The sequence below is a fragment of the Vicugna pacos genome, chromosome 11, assembly GCF_048564905.1.
Source record: "Vicugna pacos chromosome 11, VicPac4, whole genome shotgun sequence".
Classification (NCBI taxonomy): Eukaryota; Metazoa; Chordata; class Mammalia; order Artiodactyla; family Camelidae; genus Vicugna; species Vicugna pacos.
The window spans coordinates 72,132,496-72,150,635 of NC_132997.1; the positions used below are offsets into that span (position 1 = coordinate 72,132,496).

Genomic DNA, 18,140 nt, shown 5'->3' on the forward strand with positions numbered 1-18,140 from the left:
TATGCAATGAATCTTTCTCTGCTCCAAAGAAGTTTCAAAATAAAAAATAAACCAGTGTGCTTGCAAAGGAGAAAAATTTACAGCAAAATATTAATTCTGAGTGGTGGGTATATTACAAGGGTGTCTTTTATACCATTTTCCCTTCTTTTCTGTATAATTGAAGTATTTCCTAATTGATTTTGTGGGGAGAAGAAGGTAGTTACCACTGCTTCAACTTCTCTGTACTTTCTGAAATTTTTCAGAATAAATACTTGTGGGAAAGAAGCTTCTTTTAGGAGGACCCTTTCCCCCATCTGGAAGAGAGTGCAGGGTAAGGGCTGGAAGTACCAGCCCAAGCTTCTCACAGGTCAGGAGGCACTGGACAGAGATGGCCATGAGGGCCAAAGAGAGAAACTTCATTTCTGGACCTAGCAGAACAATTCAGGGAGATTAAAAAAAAGGAGTTTCACTGTGGCTGGACTCATGGATCCTCACATAAAGCAAATATGGCATTACCTTATTAATTGTTCAACCTAAGTAATGGGTGCAGGGATTCACTTTCTTCTACTTATCTGTATGTGTGAAACTTTTTATGACCGCCGCCCCCCCCCAAACATTGTTAAGTGATTACACAGAACAAACTAGCAAAATCACAGTCATCATGTCTTATCTTTAGACTAATTCAGGAGTATGAAGTGGACCAAATCCAGAATAACCAACAAGCACTTTACATTCTGAAATCTACTACTTTAAAACAGACTTCTCATAGTAAAAATAGCTGTCAACTGAAATCTTAAGTTCTATAATAAGGCAATGCTAAACACCACCTCCGGCTCAACTCTGGTTTGAGTGCTTCTGAGCCTTCAGAAGGGGCTCCAGCGATGAGGTGCGCTGCAAATCTCTGCACAATGGGATGGTAATGTCGCTGAAGGGGAAACAGGACAACCACATTTTGCACAGGTCAGTATTTTACAAAACACTAACTAAACTTTAATAAACACTTATTTAAAAAAAAAACACATATGCATAAGTAATTCTTAAGAACCACATACCTACAGAAAAAAACACTATCTTTGCTCACAGGATTCCAACAGATTCCAAACAGATTGCAAATCTGTTTGATGACCAAGATACTAGTAATGCTGCTTAGTCTTCCTTTTTACAGTATAAAAAGAAAAATCAAAGAGCAATTTCTCTTTCAGAATGAAAAAAAAGTTCTTTTACACCAGGTTTCCTGAAACATATTTCATACAAGCCTCACTCTAAAGCTGCTGCCCGCACTATAGGATCACAACATAGGTGAAACCCTCTTGAAACTGGTGGGCCTGTGGAAGTCTCCCTGGATAGGATGCAATACAAATGTGCCTGATGACAAATCTGAATAGTGCTAGGGAAAGATTTTAAGAAATCTTACCCCACAAAACTGTCATCATTTTCTGCTTCATTAGAAAATGCATCTCAACATCTTAACAGTAAGAGCAAAGTGAAATGTAGACTATTAAAACAGGATTTCTACGGGGGAGGGTGTAGCTCAAGTGGTAGAGCATGTGCTTAGCATGCACAAGGTCCTGGGTTCAATCCCCAGTACCTCCATTAAAAAAAGAAAAGTTAAATAAACCTAATTACCTCTCCCCTACAAAAACAAACAAACAAACAAAATTTCTAGGAGAGGTGGTCCCAGAATAAAATACGTTAAGTTCTATGGCAATTATAACTGCTTGGGGGAAAACTGAAAAAAAAACTACTCACAAAAAAAGACGGGGAGGGGGCACTCTTACCCGCAGTGCATGCAATTCCCAAAGGGCAGTGTTCTGAGCATTGCAGTACTCGGGCTCCTCCAGCTCAGGAAGGAAAACTCCGCTTCCCTGAGATTCATTGTCAAGCAACAGATCTGTTTTGGGGAAAGTCTACAATAATATCAACAAAAGGAAGGATTAATTAAAGCAACACTGTTAATTTTAAGAATGTTATTGGGTTCTGTACTTTTATTTGTATTTAAACATAACTTGATTTTATGGTTACATAAGAGCTATAAGCACAGGCACTTTATATCTAGTTTTAATTTTTCCAATCTAAGTTTTACACTGTAAGAGGACAAAAATTGGAAGAGTATTTTCTTAGCTTGTTTTGAAAAGAATTCATTTTTATCTTAGAAAAGAAAATAGATACTCTTTTCACTCAGCAATCTCACTTTTAGGAATTTTTCCTATAGAAATAATTACATTAGATACACATGTAAGAATATTCACTAAGCATCATTCATAATAGCAAAAAAAAAAGGAAACACCCTATGTCCACCAAAAGAAAAATGCGAAGTGTAAAAGCCAAACTGCCTAAATTTAAATCTCACCTCTGCCACTTACTAGCAGTGTCACTTTAGGCAAGTTACCTAGCATCTCTGGACCTCAGTTTTCCCCATTTATAAATTGGGAACAATAGTAGTAGCTACTTCATTATTGTTACAAAAATTAAGTCACTTAATTTTTGTAAAGCATTTATAACATGGAAGTCACATAATAAGAACTATGTAAGTGTTTATTAGACCAATAACTTTATATATAGTCATTAAGGAGACAAAATAGTTTTATTTGTACTGACACAAAAATGTGTTCATCACCATTAAGTGTTTAAAAAACTTGTAGAACAATAATATATATTGTAATCCCCTCAATCCCCTTTCCAGTTTAAAAAAAAAAGTTTTATTGTTTTCCTGTGTTTGTTGTGCACATTTATAACCAAATTTTTAAGTCTGCTGGGAGGATACCTACCAAATGGTAAAAATGGTTAGTTATCTCTAGAGAGTGTCAATAAGGGTGGAATGCTTTCCTTTGTGTAATTTTATGTACTTCTTTTTATCACCTAATTTTGTTACAAGTGTGAATTACTTATATAATTAAATGAGGAAAAAAGATACACATCAAACAAAACACCATTGCTGCATGGCAAGAACTTAGCTCTTTTCATCTGTATCACCACTTACATGCATTAATATTCTGTTAGTTGCCAAAATGCCAATGCTTGAATTTGGAAGAACGTGAAGAGCAAGGGTACAAAGGCGCTTGATGAAGGCAAGGGCCCGCTGCTGTGAAACCTGCTTTCTGCGCTTAGTCAACATGACGTCAAGGCACTGGAGCACAATCTCAACACCTTCATTGGTAGCACCTAAAACAGCAGGTATACTCTTCAGGGCTGTTCTCGTTACTTTTTCATTACACAATTTCACTGAACTCTGGAAAAAAATCCAAGACGAACCTGTCGCACCTGCCCCACATCACTTCCCTAAATGATGAAGTAGTGCTACACTGCTCAAGAGATGAAGCCCTAAGTTGTACTGCATCTCCAGTCAATTCCGGAAGTGCTCTCTCCAAGACTCACATACAGTTAAACAGAGACGTGTGGCACTGGCAGACCAGCATTTTCTGTCTCAGCTCCTCTCTCTCAATTTTCACTGACTACAATTCCGGTCACATTATATTCTTAAAAGACAAAGATTTACTAAAGACACATTATCTAAACATACATACCTGCGTGTAACTTGAACAGTGTTTTGTAAAGATGTGTATAGAATTTCATTGGATCAATATTCAGAACATCACCTTTGAAATGACAACAAACACTAATTAGGTATGTTACTGCCTCCAAAGGTAAAGCAAACAAAACCTGATCAAGAAAATATTTCACCTTGCCCAGAAAGAATATGAAAAGCGGTCTGGACACAGTGCAGACTTTCTTGATAGCTTAGGTCCTTAAAGAAAAGAAAAGAAAAAGGATATTAAGAATAATTACCATTTATATCTTAAAAAGTAATTCATTAGCAGAGTTACTTACACCAGACTCAATGAGAGAATGCAGAACTACTAATAAATCATCAAAAAACTCCACATTTATAAGATGGGCAAACCTAAAATCAAACAAAACTTAGTTAAAAGATAACCTAAACACAGAAACAAAACAGCTAAAAATTAAACTTGACTTTGAAACCATATTTTTAATATTCCTAATTTCAAAGTGTTAGTTACAATGGAGATGATGATGATTATGATGATGATTATTAATACTTTTTATTAATTCAGATCACCCTTTTGGACAATCCAACCACAACTGGACACCATATTCAGCAGGAATATATGTGGCACAAGACAAACTAAATTTTTCAAAAATACTTCCCTCTGAGAAAGAAGTTGCTAAGAGCAAACAATTTCTCTGAGGGAGGTTTACCAGGTGTCCAGCAATGAAGGAGCCAGCAGCAACAGATTCTAGAAAAACAGGGCAAGAAGAAGGAAAGGAGGAAAGATTCTGCTATTTATAAAAAAATTTAGGAAAGCTTTAAAAATAAAAGAGAAAAAATGTTGGACCTAGTGTCTAGTTCAGGCTCAACAATTAATTACCTGTATAATCCTGTGTAAAAACTGACTCTCCCAGCCTCTATTTCTAGAAATAAGTGAAATCACTCAATAGCGTTAAAGAGAAAGAATCACGTGAGCAACTCAATGTCACAGCACTCTGTACACTATAAAATATTAGGCACTCAAGTAGTTAAAGTCGGGATATCTCTTCAATATTAGTGCAAGAGCCTTTGACACTATGTAAATCTTAGGAGGAAGGACCTTAGAGGTCACACATTCCCTGTGTATCAGCACAACCTTTTTGGGAAGCAATTTGGCAATATTTATTAAAATTTAAAATGAACATACCCTTTGACCTGCAATATATGCACACAAGTACATTAAAAATATTCCCAGTACAACACTGGGGACTGACCAAATAAAGTATTATACAGCTATAAAATGGAATATTACGAACTTAAAGAAGTCTATCTATAGGTGCTAACGTGGAAGGATACTCAGAATAAGTTTATCCAAAAAAAAGGAATTACAGAATAGTATTCATTTGTGTGAAAGATTCAATTTGTATGAAAGAAGGCAGGTGGGCAGATTTACATTCCCACATAGGAGGGGGAACTTATGATTTTTAAATTTTTAATCACATTATTGGAATTTTTTAAATGAGTATATATTATTAAAAATTTGCTTAAAGAAATTAGTCACTGAAAAACAAACAGGTCCCACCTAATGTTAAGAATAATCCCTCCTCTTTGAAACTCTGACTGATCTCTCTGCAGTGACAAGGACTACACCACCTCATAAGGGAAAGCATCGCATCACCAGCTAGCTGCGGTCATTAGAAAATAATTTATTTTATATTGAACTGAACTTACCCTTTCTCTATCTTTCAGACATTAACCCTACTTCTAAAGCTGTGCTGTCCAACAATGGTAGCCATTAGGCATTTGAAATGTGGCTAGTCCAAACTGAGATGTGCTGTTAAGTGTAAAATGTACACAGGTTTTTGAAGATACGTTAAGAAAAAAAAGAATGCCAACTATTTCACTGATGTTTAATGCTGACTGTATGCCAAAATAGTATTTTAGATAAGCTGAGTTCAATAAAATATATAAAATTAATTTCACCTGTTTTTTCTTTTTTCTTTAATGTAGCTAAAGGAAAATTTTCAATTAGGTATGTAGTTCAGAGTATATTTCTATGGGCGAGTGCTGTTCTACAGCATAATACCTCAAATAACTGTAGGAAACTATCATGACAACTATTATCCTGGCTCACACCCCCTAACAGGTTCATCAGTGTTGACAGAAAATACAAAAAGATCTGTCTTGAGAGGAACAGACAACACAGGACTAGAGAAACTATGTGCAAGTTGGGCAGGAACAGACCCGAGAGTCACCGGCGTGAACCATTCAAACTGATGGTGAAAACTGATGACAGAGCAGAAGGAAACAAGCACTGAGACGAACCTCAGGGATAGCGAGCAGCAAGCAAGCAGAAGGAAAGAGTCAGTGAAGGAGATTCACAAAATAAAACATTTGAGGTGAAAAAAACCAAAACAGTGCAGGGTTGCGGACAGTTTCAAGGAAAAGCTGGTGACAAATAAAAAAGGAATGAACTGAGATGGACGCTGGGTCATCGTTAGTGAACCCTGTTTAAAATTCATGGCTATTTCAGTCTTATGCGTTTAGAAAGAATCTAAAAGGTTTCAACCTACACAGCCCTTACTTGGCAAGACCTTCTAGAACTGCTGGCAGGAGAGGTGACCTCTGGGCCTTCTTCAATATTCTGAAGTAGGTTACAAACACAATATTCAAAGTCTCCGTGTGCTGGCAGAACAAACAAACAAAATTACTTTGATATAACCTAGAGTACTTTCTCCTGGGTCACCATAACTGTCCCTTTCAAAGCTCAATCTTTTCTGGTCTTTCCCATCCCTCCCCACAACTCAATATTAAGAGTTTCAACAAAATTGAATAGGGGAGAGGATACAGCTCAGTGGTAGAGCACGTGCCTAGCATGCACAAGTACCCCACAGTAAATAGATAAATAAATAAATCTAATTACCTCCCTCCTCCAAGAAAATAAACCTAAATAAACAAACAGAATAAAGATACACATCCTATGATCTCGTAAAACTAGCGTCGATCACTTTGTCATTTCTCACATATCACAACTAAGCCTCATGAAATAAACCAAAGTTACATAACCACAAGTTAAAACAACAGTCTCTAGTTATAATCACTTACCAAGACATTTTAAAAGCGTTAAGAGAATGTGAAACTGCCTACCAGTTTAAGTTTTTTCTCAGTACTCTCTGAAGCCTCTGCCTCCCGAAGCTCTCTCTCTAGTTTCTCCTCTGCTTTCTTCCACTGAAAACAGATTGAAAAAAGAGTGTGTAGCACTGAGTGAAAAAAAGCTAGCTTCAGAGATGCATTAAGTGTAAAGATTATGAAACACATACAATAATACCATAGATTGTCTATGAATACAAATATAAGCAAAAGAGAGTAGAAAAACATGGATAACAAGCCAAATTTATGACAGTGGTTGCCTCTCAGGAGGAGGGCAGAACAAGACTGGAGGGGAACAAAGGGGATTCCAACTCTATCACCAGTGGTTTCTTTCTTTTCAAGAAAAAACCTAAGTATATTAATATTTGCTCATTCAGAATGGTAAATATATGGGATATGTTTATTATCCTCTGTAGTTTTCTGTAATTTACATTAAAATTTTTAAAAAAGAAAAAAGGGAAGAACATGCTGACCCCAAAATAATTCTTATTGTTAAATCACCTACAACATGGAAACCAGTCATCAACCGTACTTCCCAAACTCATTTACAGACAATGCATAAAACCAGATGCTATACACAGAGAAATTCAACAAAATACCAATTTTTTCCCACTCCTTTATGCTGTAAGGGCAACAAACAATGGTTGCTAAGCTGCCTGGGCCCCAGGGGACTGACTGAGGAATAGTTTCCTTCCCTCACATCAACTTGTTAAAGAACTGCCATGTTGTTGAGTCTTTGTTTCCCCATCAGAGCCACATACATGCTATTCTTAACAGGCACATCCAACTTACATTAGGATAGTATAAACAATTGTGATAGTATAAACAATTAAAAATATTTACCTTCATTTGTTAACAATTATTAAGTCTATTTTGATATTCCTGCCATGTCTTCAAAATTTATTAGACACAAAGATGGATATCCCCAGAAATTATTTTTTCTTTTGTTTTTATAAACAAGTTGATAGTCCTAATAAACTGTTTAGAAATGTTTTGAGAAGTGGTAATAATATTGATGGAGGCAGTGGTAACTAACGGTTATGAAGTACACCCACTCCTGGGCACTCTGTTAAGTACTTTACCTACATCATTTTACTGAAACTCACAATGACCCTGCAAGGTAGGTGTTGTTATTAGCTCTATTTCTCAAAATATTTTTTAAAAGTTTCCAAAGTCTCATAGTAAGTAAACAAAAGGCTGGAATTTCAACCTAGGTTTCAAACACAAACCAACAGAGAAACATGATTTAATTAAAACCTACTTCATTGCCAGCTTCACATGAATACATCCTTTCTGTTAAGGAAGGAATCTGTGTTATCACAATGAATCTAAGAGGATCTTAAACGCCAGCAAGGCAAGAAAACCATTTCATCTACTGTTCTCTTTGCCAGTGAACTGTGACTGTGAGTTTAAGTTGATTTAATAAAACATTTCTTTGCAATAACTGGGGAAAACAAAATTACCTAAACATTAGATTTTAAAATATTTAAATTTATGATTTAACTATGTTTTTGCCTGTACATATTCCATGATTTTAATCTAAAATGAAATAAAAAAGGAAATCAAACCTTTCTCTGCATTCTTGATAGACTTTTTCTCTTTTCCTTGAAAGTCATGAATTTTTTTGGTTTATTAATATCCTCTGTATCCTTTTTCACTTCTACTTCTTTGATCCTTAGGCACAAGAATGTTTTTAACATCTAATATTGAAGAAAACATAAATATACAGCTTAACGTTTATACTGCCCTCAAATACTTTGAACAGAATAAGCATTTAACAATGTTATTTCCTTCCTTCATGCCAAAACAAAACTTTGAAACATCTTTAATCACATTTTATACAAGTTCTATTATCTTTTTGCCAAAAACATTCAGTAATTTGTGTCTAAGAAAGGACACTAGTATTTGTCTAAATACACATTATTTTGCAGTGTAATAAGAACAAGGAAGAGAGAACACTAACACTACATGGCACTGGTAGACAGGATTACAAAGAGCAGACAGGCCAGAAAAAGGTTTGGACCAGTATGGGTGGAGAGGACATTTATTAGCTATTTCTAAACCAGCTTTAATTTCCCATATCAGATTCTGTTTTGTAATTAAGATTTCTAATCTTTTTTTCTCAATAAAAATAGCATGTGGAAATAACCTAAATGTCCACCAACAGATGAATGGATAAAGAAGATGTGATGTGATGTGTGTGTGTGTGTGTGTGTGTGTGTGTGTGTATATATATATATATATATATATATATATATCTATATCTATATCTCAACGGAATATTACTCAGCCATAAAAAAGAATGAAGTAATGCCACTTGCAGCAACATGGACAGACCTAGAGATTATCATATTAAGTGAATAAATCAGCCAGAGAAAGAAGTATCATATGTCACTTATATGTGGAATCTAAAAATAAATAAATAAAGATACAAATTTTATTTACAAACCAGAAATAGACTTACAAACCAGGTCATAGAAAACAAACTGTGGTTACTGGGGGCAGTGGGGGGATGAGGGATAGATTAGGAAGTTTGGGATTAACAGATATACAGTACTATATACAAAACAGATAAACAAGGACCACAAGGACGTACTGTATAGAACAGGGAAGCATATTCAACTTCTTACAATGAGCTGTAATGGCAAAGAAACTAAAACTATATGCATGTATTTATGTATATGTATAAATGAATCACTTTGCTGTACACCTGAAACTAACACTGTAAATCAACTACATTTCAATAAAAAGTAATAAAAAAAATGACAAGAAGACTAGTGTTATTAATTTAAAACAACTTATTTTCCTTTAAGCCAGTGGACCTCCAACTTCAGCAAACGTCAGAATCACCAGTAGGCCTTGTTAAAACACAAATAACTAGACCCCATCCCCAGGTTTCTGATTCTGTAGTCTGCAATAAGGCCCCAGAATTTATATTTCTAATTGCCAGCTGATGCAGGGACCACAATGAAAACCACTGCCTTCAGTCATTCAAAAAAAAAAAATCAGAAACTAATTTAGAAATTGGTGTTTTGTGTGCTACAACAACCATCCAAACACAGACTAAAGAGGGGTTAAACTCCTACAATTTCTCAGGAGGAAACCACTCTAATGATCTGCAGTCACAACAGCATTCCTGGAAAAATATATATATATTGAGAACTACAGATCTGTGTTATTTTGAGGTTCCAATATGTACATTTGGAAGAAGGCTGAGAATTTCATTTAAAGTACAGAATGGAAACAAGGAAAAACTAAAAGCATAAATACTGAATCTGAAGTCATTCTAGGTTTCAGAAAGATCAATTTGAGTATTTTGTAGCTATTCTAAGTGCTCATAAAATATCACCCACAAATGAAAAATTACTCCAAATCAAAGAATGCAGCATACGGTCAACTAATCTTTGATTACAGCACCAAGAATACACAATGGGGAAAGGACAGTCTCTTCAACAAATGGTGTCGGGAAGACTGGGTGCCCACATGCCAAAGAATGAAACCGGACACTTATCTTACACCAGTCACAAAAATTAATTCAAAATGGATTAAGGACTTAATGTAAGACCTGAAACCACAAAACTCCTAGAAGAAAACATAGGAGAAAAGCTCCCTCACACTGGTCTTAGCAATAATTTTTTAGATATGACACCAAAGCACAGGCAACAAAAGAAAAAATAGACAAGTGTATATGCATATCAAATCATCACACTGTACACCTTAAAGAAAAAAAAATTATACAAACTATATATACACAAAACACACACCCAAGGAATTAAAGAATGCAACAGTTTATATGTAAGCATCACTAAAGTAAAACTGTTCCCCTATGTTCAATTTCATGTTCAAGCTTTATAATCTGATTACTCTAAAATTCTAAGTAATACTTAATTACTTATAATTTTAGCAGTTCAACTAAAATTATCAGCCTTAAGAAACGAAAAGGATTTGATGGCAATGGAAGACTTTGAAATTAGGAAATAAAACAGAGTAGAAAATATCAGCTTAACTATCAAAACCATATGACTAAAAATAAAGTTATGAAAATATCTAAGACCCAAATGAAGGAAACAATAAACCTTCACTTAAGAACATACAAGAAGCCTTCAATAAATGGCAAGATACATGATATTCTTGAATACAAAAAATCAATTCTGTAAAATAAGTCAATTAAAATTTAAAGCTTCTATAAAGTAAAAAGACCACAATACAAAATTAAGAGTAACAAATAAATTGCAACTTATCTAAGACTTAACATCCTTACTAGGTAATGTAAGCTCAACAAACACAGAGCTTTTGTTTCTTTTGTTCACTATTTTATCCTCAGGACCTAGAATAGTGCCTAGTACACAGTTCACATTTACTGAAATAAATATTTAACAATTTATAACAATTCATTAAGAAAGACAAATACTTGAGGAGAAAAAGTGGCAAACAATACAATCAGGCAAAAAATTCAAATGACTAACAAATGTATGAAAGGAAGTAAAACCTCACTAATAAAAGTGTATAAACAAAATAACATTTACTAATATATATAAATTTTTACCTACTAGACTAACAAAGATTAAATAGCAAAAATATTCAGCACTAGGTAGGTTCTGTGGAAATGACAGTGGGAACACAAGTGATAAAACATTTTTGGAGGACAATCTGGCATTATCTTTCAAATATTTAAATGTGTATACTGTTGGATCCAGTATTTACACTTCAGAAATTTAACTCACAGAATACTCATACAAGTGTACTAAAATAATGTGGCCAAAACGTTCTCTTCCATGCTGACTACAACAGCAAAATTCTAGAAACAACTCAGCTGCCCATCACGTAGGGGCTATATATTCATGTAACGGAATACTAGAGCACACATTACGAAGAACGCGCTGGCCCTCTACGTTAAGTCCACAACGTGTAAAATGAAAACAGCTCCAGAACAGTTTCCATAGCATAAAACCATTTTTTATTTTAAAATATAAACAAAGTACGTCTATATTTGCACAGAAAAACATCCAAAAGGATACATACCAAACTGAGTGATTATTTTTGAAGAGTTGAGTACTGTCACTTTACACACATCTATAAAAAGTAAATTCCTCGTAACAACTGAAAATTAACTTTGCAATTTAAGAACAAACACAATGCAAAGTAAGAAAAGAAAGGCTTACCTCTGGCCTAACTTCATAATTTCTGCCCTTCACAAAACCAGAAATCACTTTAATTACACCCAAGGAAGCTTGGCCTAATTTATCTTGTTTAAAGAGTTTCTTTACTGCTTCACAACACATTTCAGATATCTGAAAAATAAAATGTTACACGAAACCAGTGTTTCTCAACCTCAGCAGTGCTTACATGTTAGGCCACATAACTTTCTTGTGGAGGCCTGTCCTGTGCACTGTAGGATGTTTAGAAGCCTCAGTGACCTCTACCCTCTAGATTCCAGAAGCAACAGTCCCCCAACCACGGCAGTCGTAACAATCAAAATGTGTGCAGACCTGGTCTAATGTTTCCAGAGACAGCCTAATGTTCTCTGGAGGGCAAAACTGCCCCCTATTCAGAACCACTGCACTAAACTTATGTTCAAATAATTTTCTTAAAATGACAGTGTTTAACAAAGGACCCTATCTTAGCAATAAGTAATAGCTCTAGAAGAATTTTGAGCAAGAGAAAAAAAATAATCACATCATCTATAATTTTCTGTTAAGGACAATAGCAACAAACAGCAACGCACCGATTTTGACACGTCATTCATGAGAGGAACAATCAATACAATGATGTTGTTGTGAAAGTTGAAATGAGGCAGGGCCACCAACAGCTCACACAGGCTCTTCACTGCCACCTCTGCCAGGCCCTTGTATGCCTTTAAGGAAACTACATTACTTTTCTTCAGCTTCCTTTGCTTCCAGTCTAATCAAAAGATAACTGGAGTTATTTTACTCATTGGTCAAAACTTCAATTAATTAGCTTTCAAATTGACAGCAATAAGCAATAAAATGAAAACTCAATACACCACATGAATTCTTCAATATGAGTTGTCTACACTTAGACACGAGTACAAATGGTATCATTAAAATTTGTCTACCATCACCCACATTTCGACTCTAACCACGATTACAAGAACCTTGGCTTTTCATAAATATTTTTTTCCCTGGCTTCTTGCTAATGCTCACTGTGGTATCTTTACCCAGGTGGTCCAGAAGATATCTAAATTCCCCTTCAAAATAATTGATGATTCACAGTATCTCTTTGTTAGAAATTTCTACATACATACTCTGGTACTGTAACAGTATATTGAATATAAGAAGATGGAAATCTGCTGGGTTTTTTCTAGAGTAGGTTCAATACCTCCCTCCACATCATACACAGCCAGAAAGGGATGGATGACAGTGTCTTTGTTTTAAACTTGCTTCTCATCGATATGAACCTTCCTCAAAGAGACTGTATTCACCATAAGTAAGAACCGTATCTTCCATTTACTTACAACTAGCAAAACTTCATAATGGATGCATAAATGGGTAAAAAAAAAAAAGTTCATAAATATAATAGAATTATTATTCAGCCTTAAAAAAGAAGGAAAATTTGACACATGCTACAAGGATGACTCTCTTGAAGACATTATGCTAAGTGAAAGAAACCAGTCACAAAAGGACAAATCCTCTATGATTCCACTTATGAGGTTCCCTGGAGTAGTCAAATTACAAAGTAGAATGGTGGCATTCACAGGCTGCAGGGAGGAGGAAACAGGGAGTTAACGTTTAAAAGTTGCAGAATTTCAGTTGGGGAGGATAAAAAAGTTTCGGAGATGGATAGCAGTGATGGTTGTACATGTGAATCTACTTAATGCCACAGAACTATACACTTAAAAACAGTTAAAATGATCAATTTTATGTTATATATAGTATCAGGATTTTTTTTAATTTAAAAAAAAGGGGGGGAGAGTATGCTCAGTGGTAAGAGTGCCTGCTTAGCATGTACGAGGTCCTGGGTTCCATCCTCAGAACCTTCATTAAAAAATAAAATGGATAAACCTAATTACCTACCCCACCAATAGTTAAGTGTTCATGTATAACTGAAAAATTGTGCTCTACACTGGAATTTGACACAACATTGTAAAATGATTATACATCAATAAAAAATGTTAAAAAAATTTTTAAAAAGAAAAACTTAAAAAAAAAATTACCTACCCCACCAACAAACCCTCCAAAAAAATTCAAATAAAATAAAAATAAATACATTAAAAAAAAGAACTTCATAATGGTTCAATCTGCTTAGAAAAGGCCTACACCTGCACAGTCTAGTACAGAGGTCACTAGCCACATGTGGCAACTGAGCATTTGAAATGTGACTAGTGCAAATTCAGATGTGCTGTGAGTGCAAATTATACACCAGATTTTGAATTTAGTACCAAAAAAAAAAAGAACCTAAGATATTGCACTAATTTTTAAAACTAATTACATGTTGAAATAACTTGGATATATATACACACATATATATATAATTTACCATTAAAATTAATTTCATTACTTTTTACTTTTTCTTTCAGTGTGGTTAACACTTTTTTAGATGACATGTCTCATGTTTGACTTCTATTGAACAGTGCTGGTCTACACAAAGCTCCCAGGCCTTAGAACAAATGCTAGTATACAGGTTCCAGTTGGCATGCCAGAGCACAGAAGTAACACCCATGCCACCCACCCCTACCTTCATGCCATCATTCAGCCAAGAGAGTCAGCAGTCCTGTTCCAGCTGAGCTAGCAACTAAGTGATCATAGACCCAGCACTGAGTACAAAAGCCCAACTGAGTCAAGTGAAAGCACCTCGCCTTGGCAATTAAATCTCTTCCTCATTCATGCCTGAATGCTTCCTATTTTCTTCCCTTTCTGATCAAAGAGAGAGGACAAAGGTTCAATAGAAGAGTTTATCATCCCAAATAACTGAAGTGTAAGTCCATTTTCAAGGCACTCATTACATCCATTTCAAGTCATCCTTCTCCCCTGACTACCCCCTCCAAATAAAAAACAGAACAAATTTCAACCATTCATGAAGTCAAGAAACATACAACTACTCACTAGGTAAAGCACTGCAGCAACGACAATGTTAATACTGATAGCTGACAGTGTCTCCTACAGGTTGGGCCCAATTCTAAGCACTTTATATCTATAAATTAATTCACCTCTCACAACAATCCTATGAGGTAAGTACTAATCTTATTCCCATTTTATAGACAGAAAAACCAAGGCATGGACAGATTAAGTCACTTGCCTATCACATTGATATTAAGAGGTGAACCAGGATCTGAACCCAGAGAGTGACTCTAGACCCTGATCCAGACCATGCATGATTCTGACTCTCAATACACAGGACAGAATACAGAATTCATCTTCCTGATCAAACTTAAGTGTGTCACATACGTTTAAGATAGTTTCAAGATACCTTTAACCATCTGCTCCAAATTTTCCAAATAAAATTTATATTGGCTAACCAGGCCTTCTTCAAATTCTCTTAACTTTTGAGTTTCTTTGCGGATCTAAAAAGACCAAAAAAGATCATCTTTTTAAATCAAAATACTGAAACCATTTTTAAATTAGCACAAAATGAATGCCTAGTCTATACTCAGTCCTGTAAAAAGCAAACAAACAAAAAACTCTGCACTATTTCTCCCAAATCTAGGCTCTCCAAAACTTTCAGCTTATTTTGTGTAGTAGTGATATCCAGCATTACCTTGGTAGATTTTTCTGCCTCTGTCAGGGGTCGTATTTTATACGAAGGAGTAATGTCTTTAAATAACTCCATCAGAGAAACTGTCACCAGCTTTCGAACAGTAACAGCCACATCAGGATCCTGCTCCATCAGCATACAACGTAATTCTTTCAATTTTTTAATCTGTTAAAGAAATTTAACTTATAAAGCTAGAGAAATGGCAAAACAATTACGAACAGAAGACAACAGCCTTACATCTGGCACAGTAAGTGGAATTCACACAATGGCTCATCGTCGACTCAAGCCACACACCACTCCAGACACTGCTCACATTAACAACAGATAAATCACTAAAGTTGTAAGTGAACCATATTTTTGTTACGTAGTCAGTTAGAAAAAATACACATTAAAAAGTTTAAATTTATTAATCTACATGTTTTTTAGTAATTCTTAGGTTTTCTTAAAGCACATGCATCCCATTTTCGTAAAAACACTTTCTGAAATATGCTAAAACATTACATATACCAATCATGTATATAAATCACCTATACATGAGCTAATCAGGAATTAATGATAATGTATTCACATTAACTTTAGCTTCGACAAGACTCATATAAAGATCATTTGTATTATGTGTTGAAGAAGTGAAAAACTGGCTTCAACAAATGTGCTTGATTGGATGAACGACCACTGCCAGCTGAAGGGATATCTTGAAAAGCAAGGGTCTGTGCTGTCAGCAAGGTCTGCCACAGTAGTAAGTAGGACAAACATGCCACCACCTATGTACATCCCTGACTTGTACGAAATGAGCATGAGGATCCAGAGTTAGAAGACCTGGGTTCCAATCAAGTGGCTGTTAAAATCTGGAACAAATCACTTGAATTTTTTAAGCCTCATTTTTTCAGCTATAAACTGAGATTGACAGTTATTGTCTCCATGGTCTTACACTGATTAAACAAGATCATACTGGTAAGAAATACTCCAAATTCCAATCCCTGATTCCACTCCAGAACTTCCCAACAGTTTATGAGAAAAGGACAAGCATTACTGAAAACATAAGCCACATGCATTTTTTCTTTAAATGTAAATAACTCTATTTTATCTCTCAATAAACAAGTATCTGTCACAGTAGGATGCTGGGCACACAAAGATAACAAGAATAATAGTACCACTTAAATGAGTTCATGTATATTTTATCACTTAATCCTCACAATAAAGTTTTAAAATTAGGTGCTATCCTCTTTTTAAAGATGAAGAAAATGAGTCTTGGGTAAAACGCCTTACCCAAAGTCTAACAGACAGTACTGAGTAAAGCCAAGACTGAACCTCAGGATTCTTGAGTTCACATGTTATAACTATCACCATCTTTCACTGCCCAAGGCCCACTGGTAATTCATTTCAATTCTTCAGTTTTTTTCACTTAAAAATATTTTCCACTTACATATCCATGTACTAATTTCACTGACTTTTGGGTAGTATGTTTCTTAATAACTCTACAGTTCAGTCAAACAAATCTGCAAGTTGGTACTTCCTCTCTAGTACTACTAATTTTTACACTTATACCATTTTTAGAATTACAACATTAAGTCCAATATCTTCATTTAGATACGAAGAAAACAAGACTCAGAGTATTTAAATGACTCTTCTAAAGTCACAGAAGAAATGAAGTTCAGATGTAGGATTAGGTTAAAGTTCTGTCTACTCTCTTATTCTAACTCAGTTGCTACATTTTGTTAATGCTATTCCTTCTTATGGGTGCTTATAGCTAAAAAGAGAATCTTAAAAGATTAGACATTTACACCATATCTAATATGAAGAGTCTAAAGAAATTAATTATACTTACATTACTTTCTGGATCTGATATTATGGCAGATGCCAAGGCTGCAATATGCATTTTCTTCTCCTGTAGTTTCTTCTTCCTTTCAATTAAATGTTCTTCTAACGTCAGCTCTCGAATGGGTTCTTCAACGATCTCTGAAACAGATTAAGTTTCCCCTCTTAAACATTTCTTTATTTACAAGCATCTTTATTTATAAGCATTACTTAATTAGTAAAATAATTTTCTTGTAGTAACAATAGTCACAATGAGAGTTAACTTTTATCGAGCACTTGCCATAGAACATGATTACTACATATCATCCTCTCAACAATCATATGAAGCAAGTACTATCACTAACTCCACTTGGTTGATAAACCGAGGCAAAGAGAAAGTAACTTGCTCATACACCAGTCAGAAATGGGATTCAAACCCAGGTAGTCTGACTTGACAGTTCATATTCTTACCTACTGTGCTAACAAACCCACAATAATTCATTCTAATTAAAGGAAAAAAGCAATCTGATTTATTTTTTTAAAAAATAAAAAAGAATATGCTCCTTCATTTTCAACTCTATACAATCATCTGAAATAAACAAAATACATCACCTTAAGAAATTCACAGGGAACTAAATTTAATAAGCATACAAGCATGCTCTGCAGTGAGTCTCTTACAAAGGAGGCCTGAAAACAGGTAAATAGCTGACCTGTAATTTCATTTACACTAATAAGATCTGCTAAGAGAAAGTAAAATTTAATAAGCTTGTTTTATCACAAATTCTAAACAAATATAGTTTCAAACAATAAAATATGTTCTTTAAGTTTAACTTTGATTAGAACTCTTCCAGCCATTAGAAAGCCACATTCAATTACATAAAGCAGGCATATATAAAATATAATTGTTGTAACAAAGAATCAAAATGGTTTCATAACACGGATTCACTTTTGTAATTTAAAGCTAAAAAGTTAATAGTTACTTGTAGGCAGGTCTTTCACCTAAAATTAAAAAGAAATT

General features: G+C 34.7%; 1 protein-coding gene across 3 annotated transcripts in view; it reads right to left on the minus strand.

The window, feature by feature from the left end:
* NOC3L (NOC3 like DNA replication regulator) overlaps positions 1-18,140 on the minus strand; it is a 42,229-nt gene that overhangs the window by 17,790 nt on the left and 6,299 nt on the right. For all 3 annotated transcript variants that reach the window (XM_072971653.1, XM_006211020.4, XM_072971652.1), the window contains exons 6-19: positions 17,154-17,284; positions 15,332-15,493; positions 15,044-15,137; positions 12,342-12,517; positions 11,779-11,907; positions 8,185-8,316; positions 6,614-6,694; positions 6,051-6,151; positions 3,808-3,880; positions 3,661-3,724; positions 3,504-3,575; positions 2,960-3,141; positions 1,758-1,886; positions 807-904 (exon numbers count right to left, since the gene is read on the minus strand). In XM_072971653.1, the coding sequence (XP_072827754.1) occupies positions 807-904; positions 1,758-1,886; positions 2,960-3,141; positions 3,504-3,575; positions 3,661-3,724; positions 3,808-3,880; positions 6,051-6,151; positions 6,614-6,694; positions 8,185-8,316; positions 11,779-11,907; positions 12,342-12,517; positions 15,044-15,137; positions 15,332-15,493; positions 17,154-17,284 (1,624 nt within the window). The remainder of the gene's footprint in view (positions 1-806; positions 905-1,757; positions 1,887-2,959; positions 3,142-3,503; positions 3,576-3,660; positions 3,725-3,807; positions 3,881-6,050; positions 6,152-6,613; positions 6,695-8,184; positions 8,317-11,778; positions 11,908-12,341; positions 12,518-15,043; positions 15,138-15,331; positions 15,494-17,153; positions 17,285-18,140) is intronic.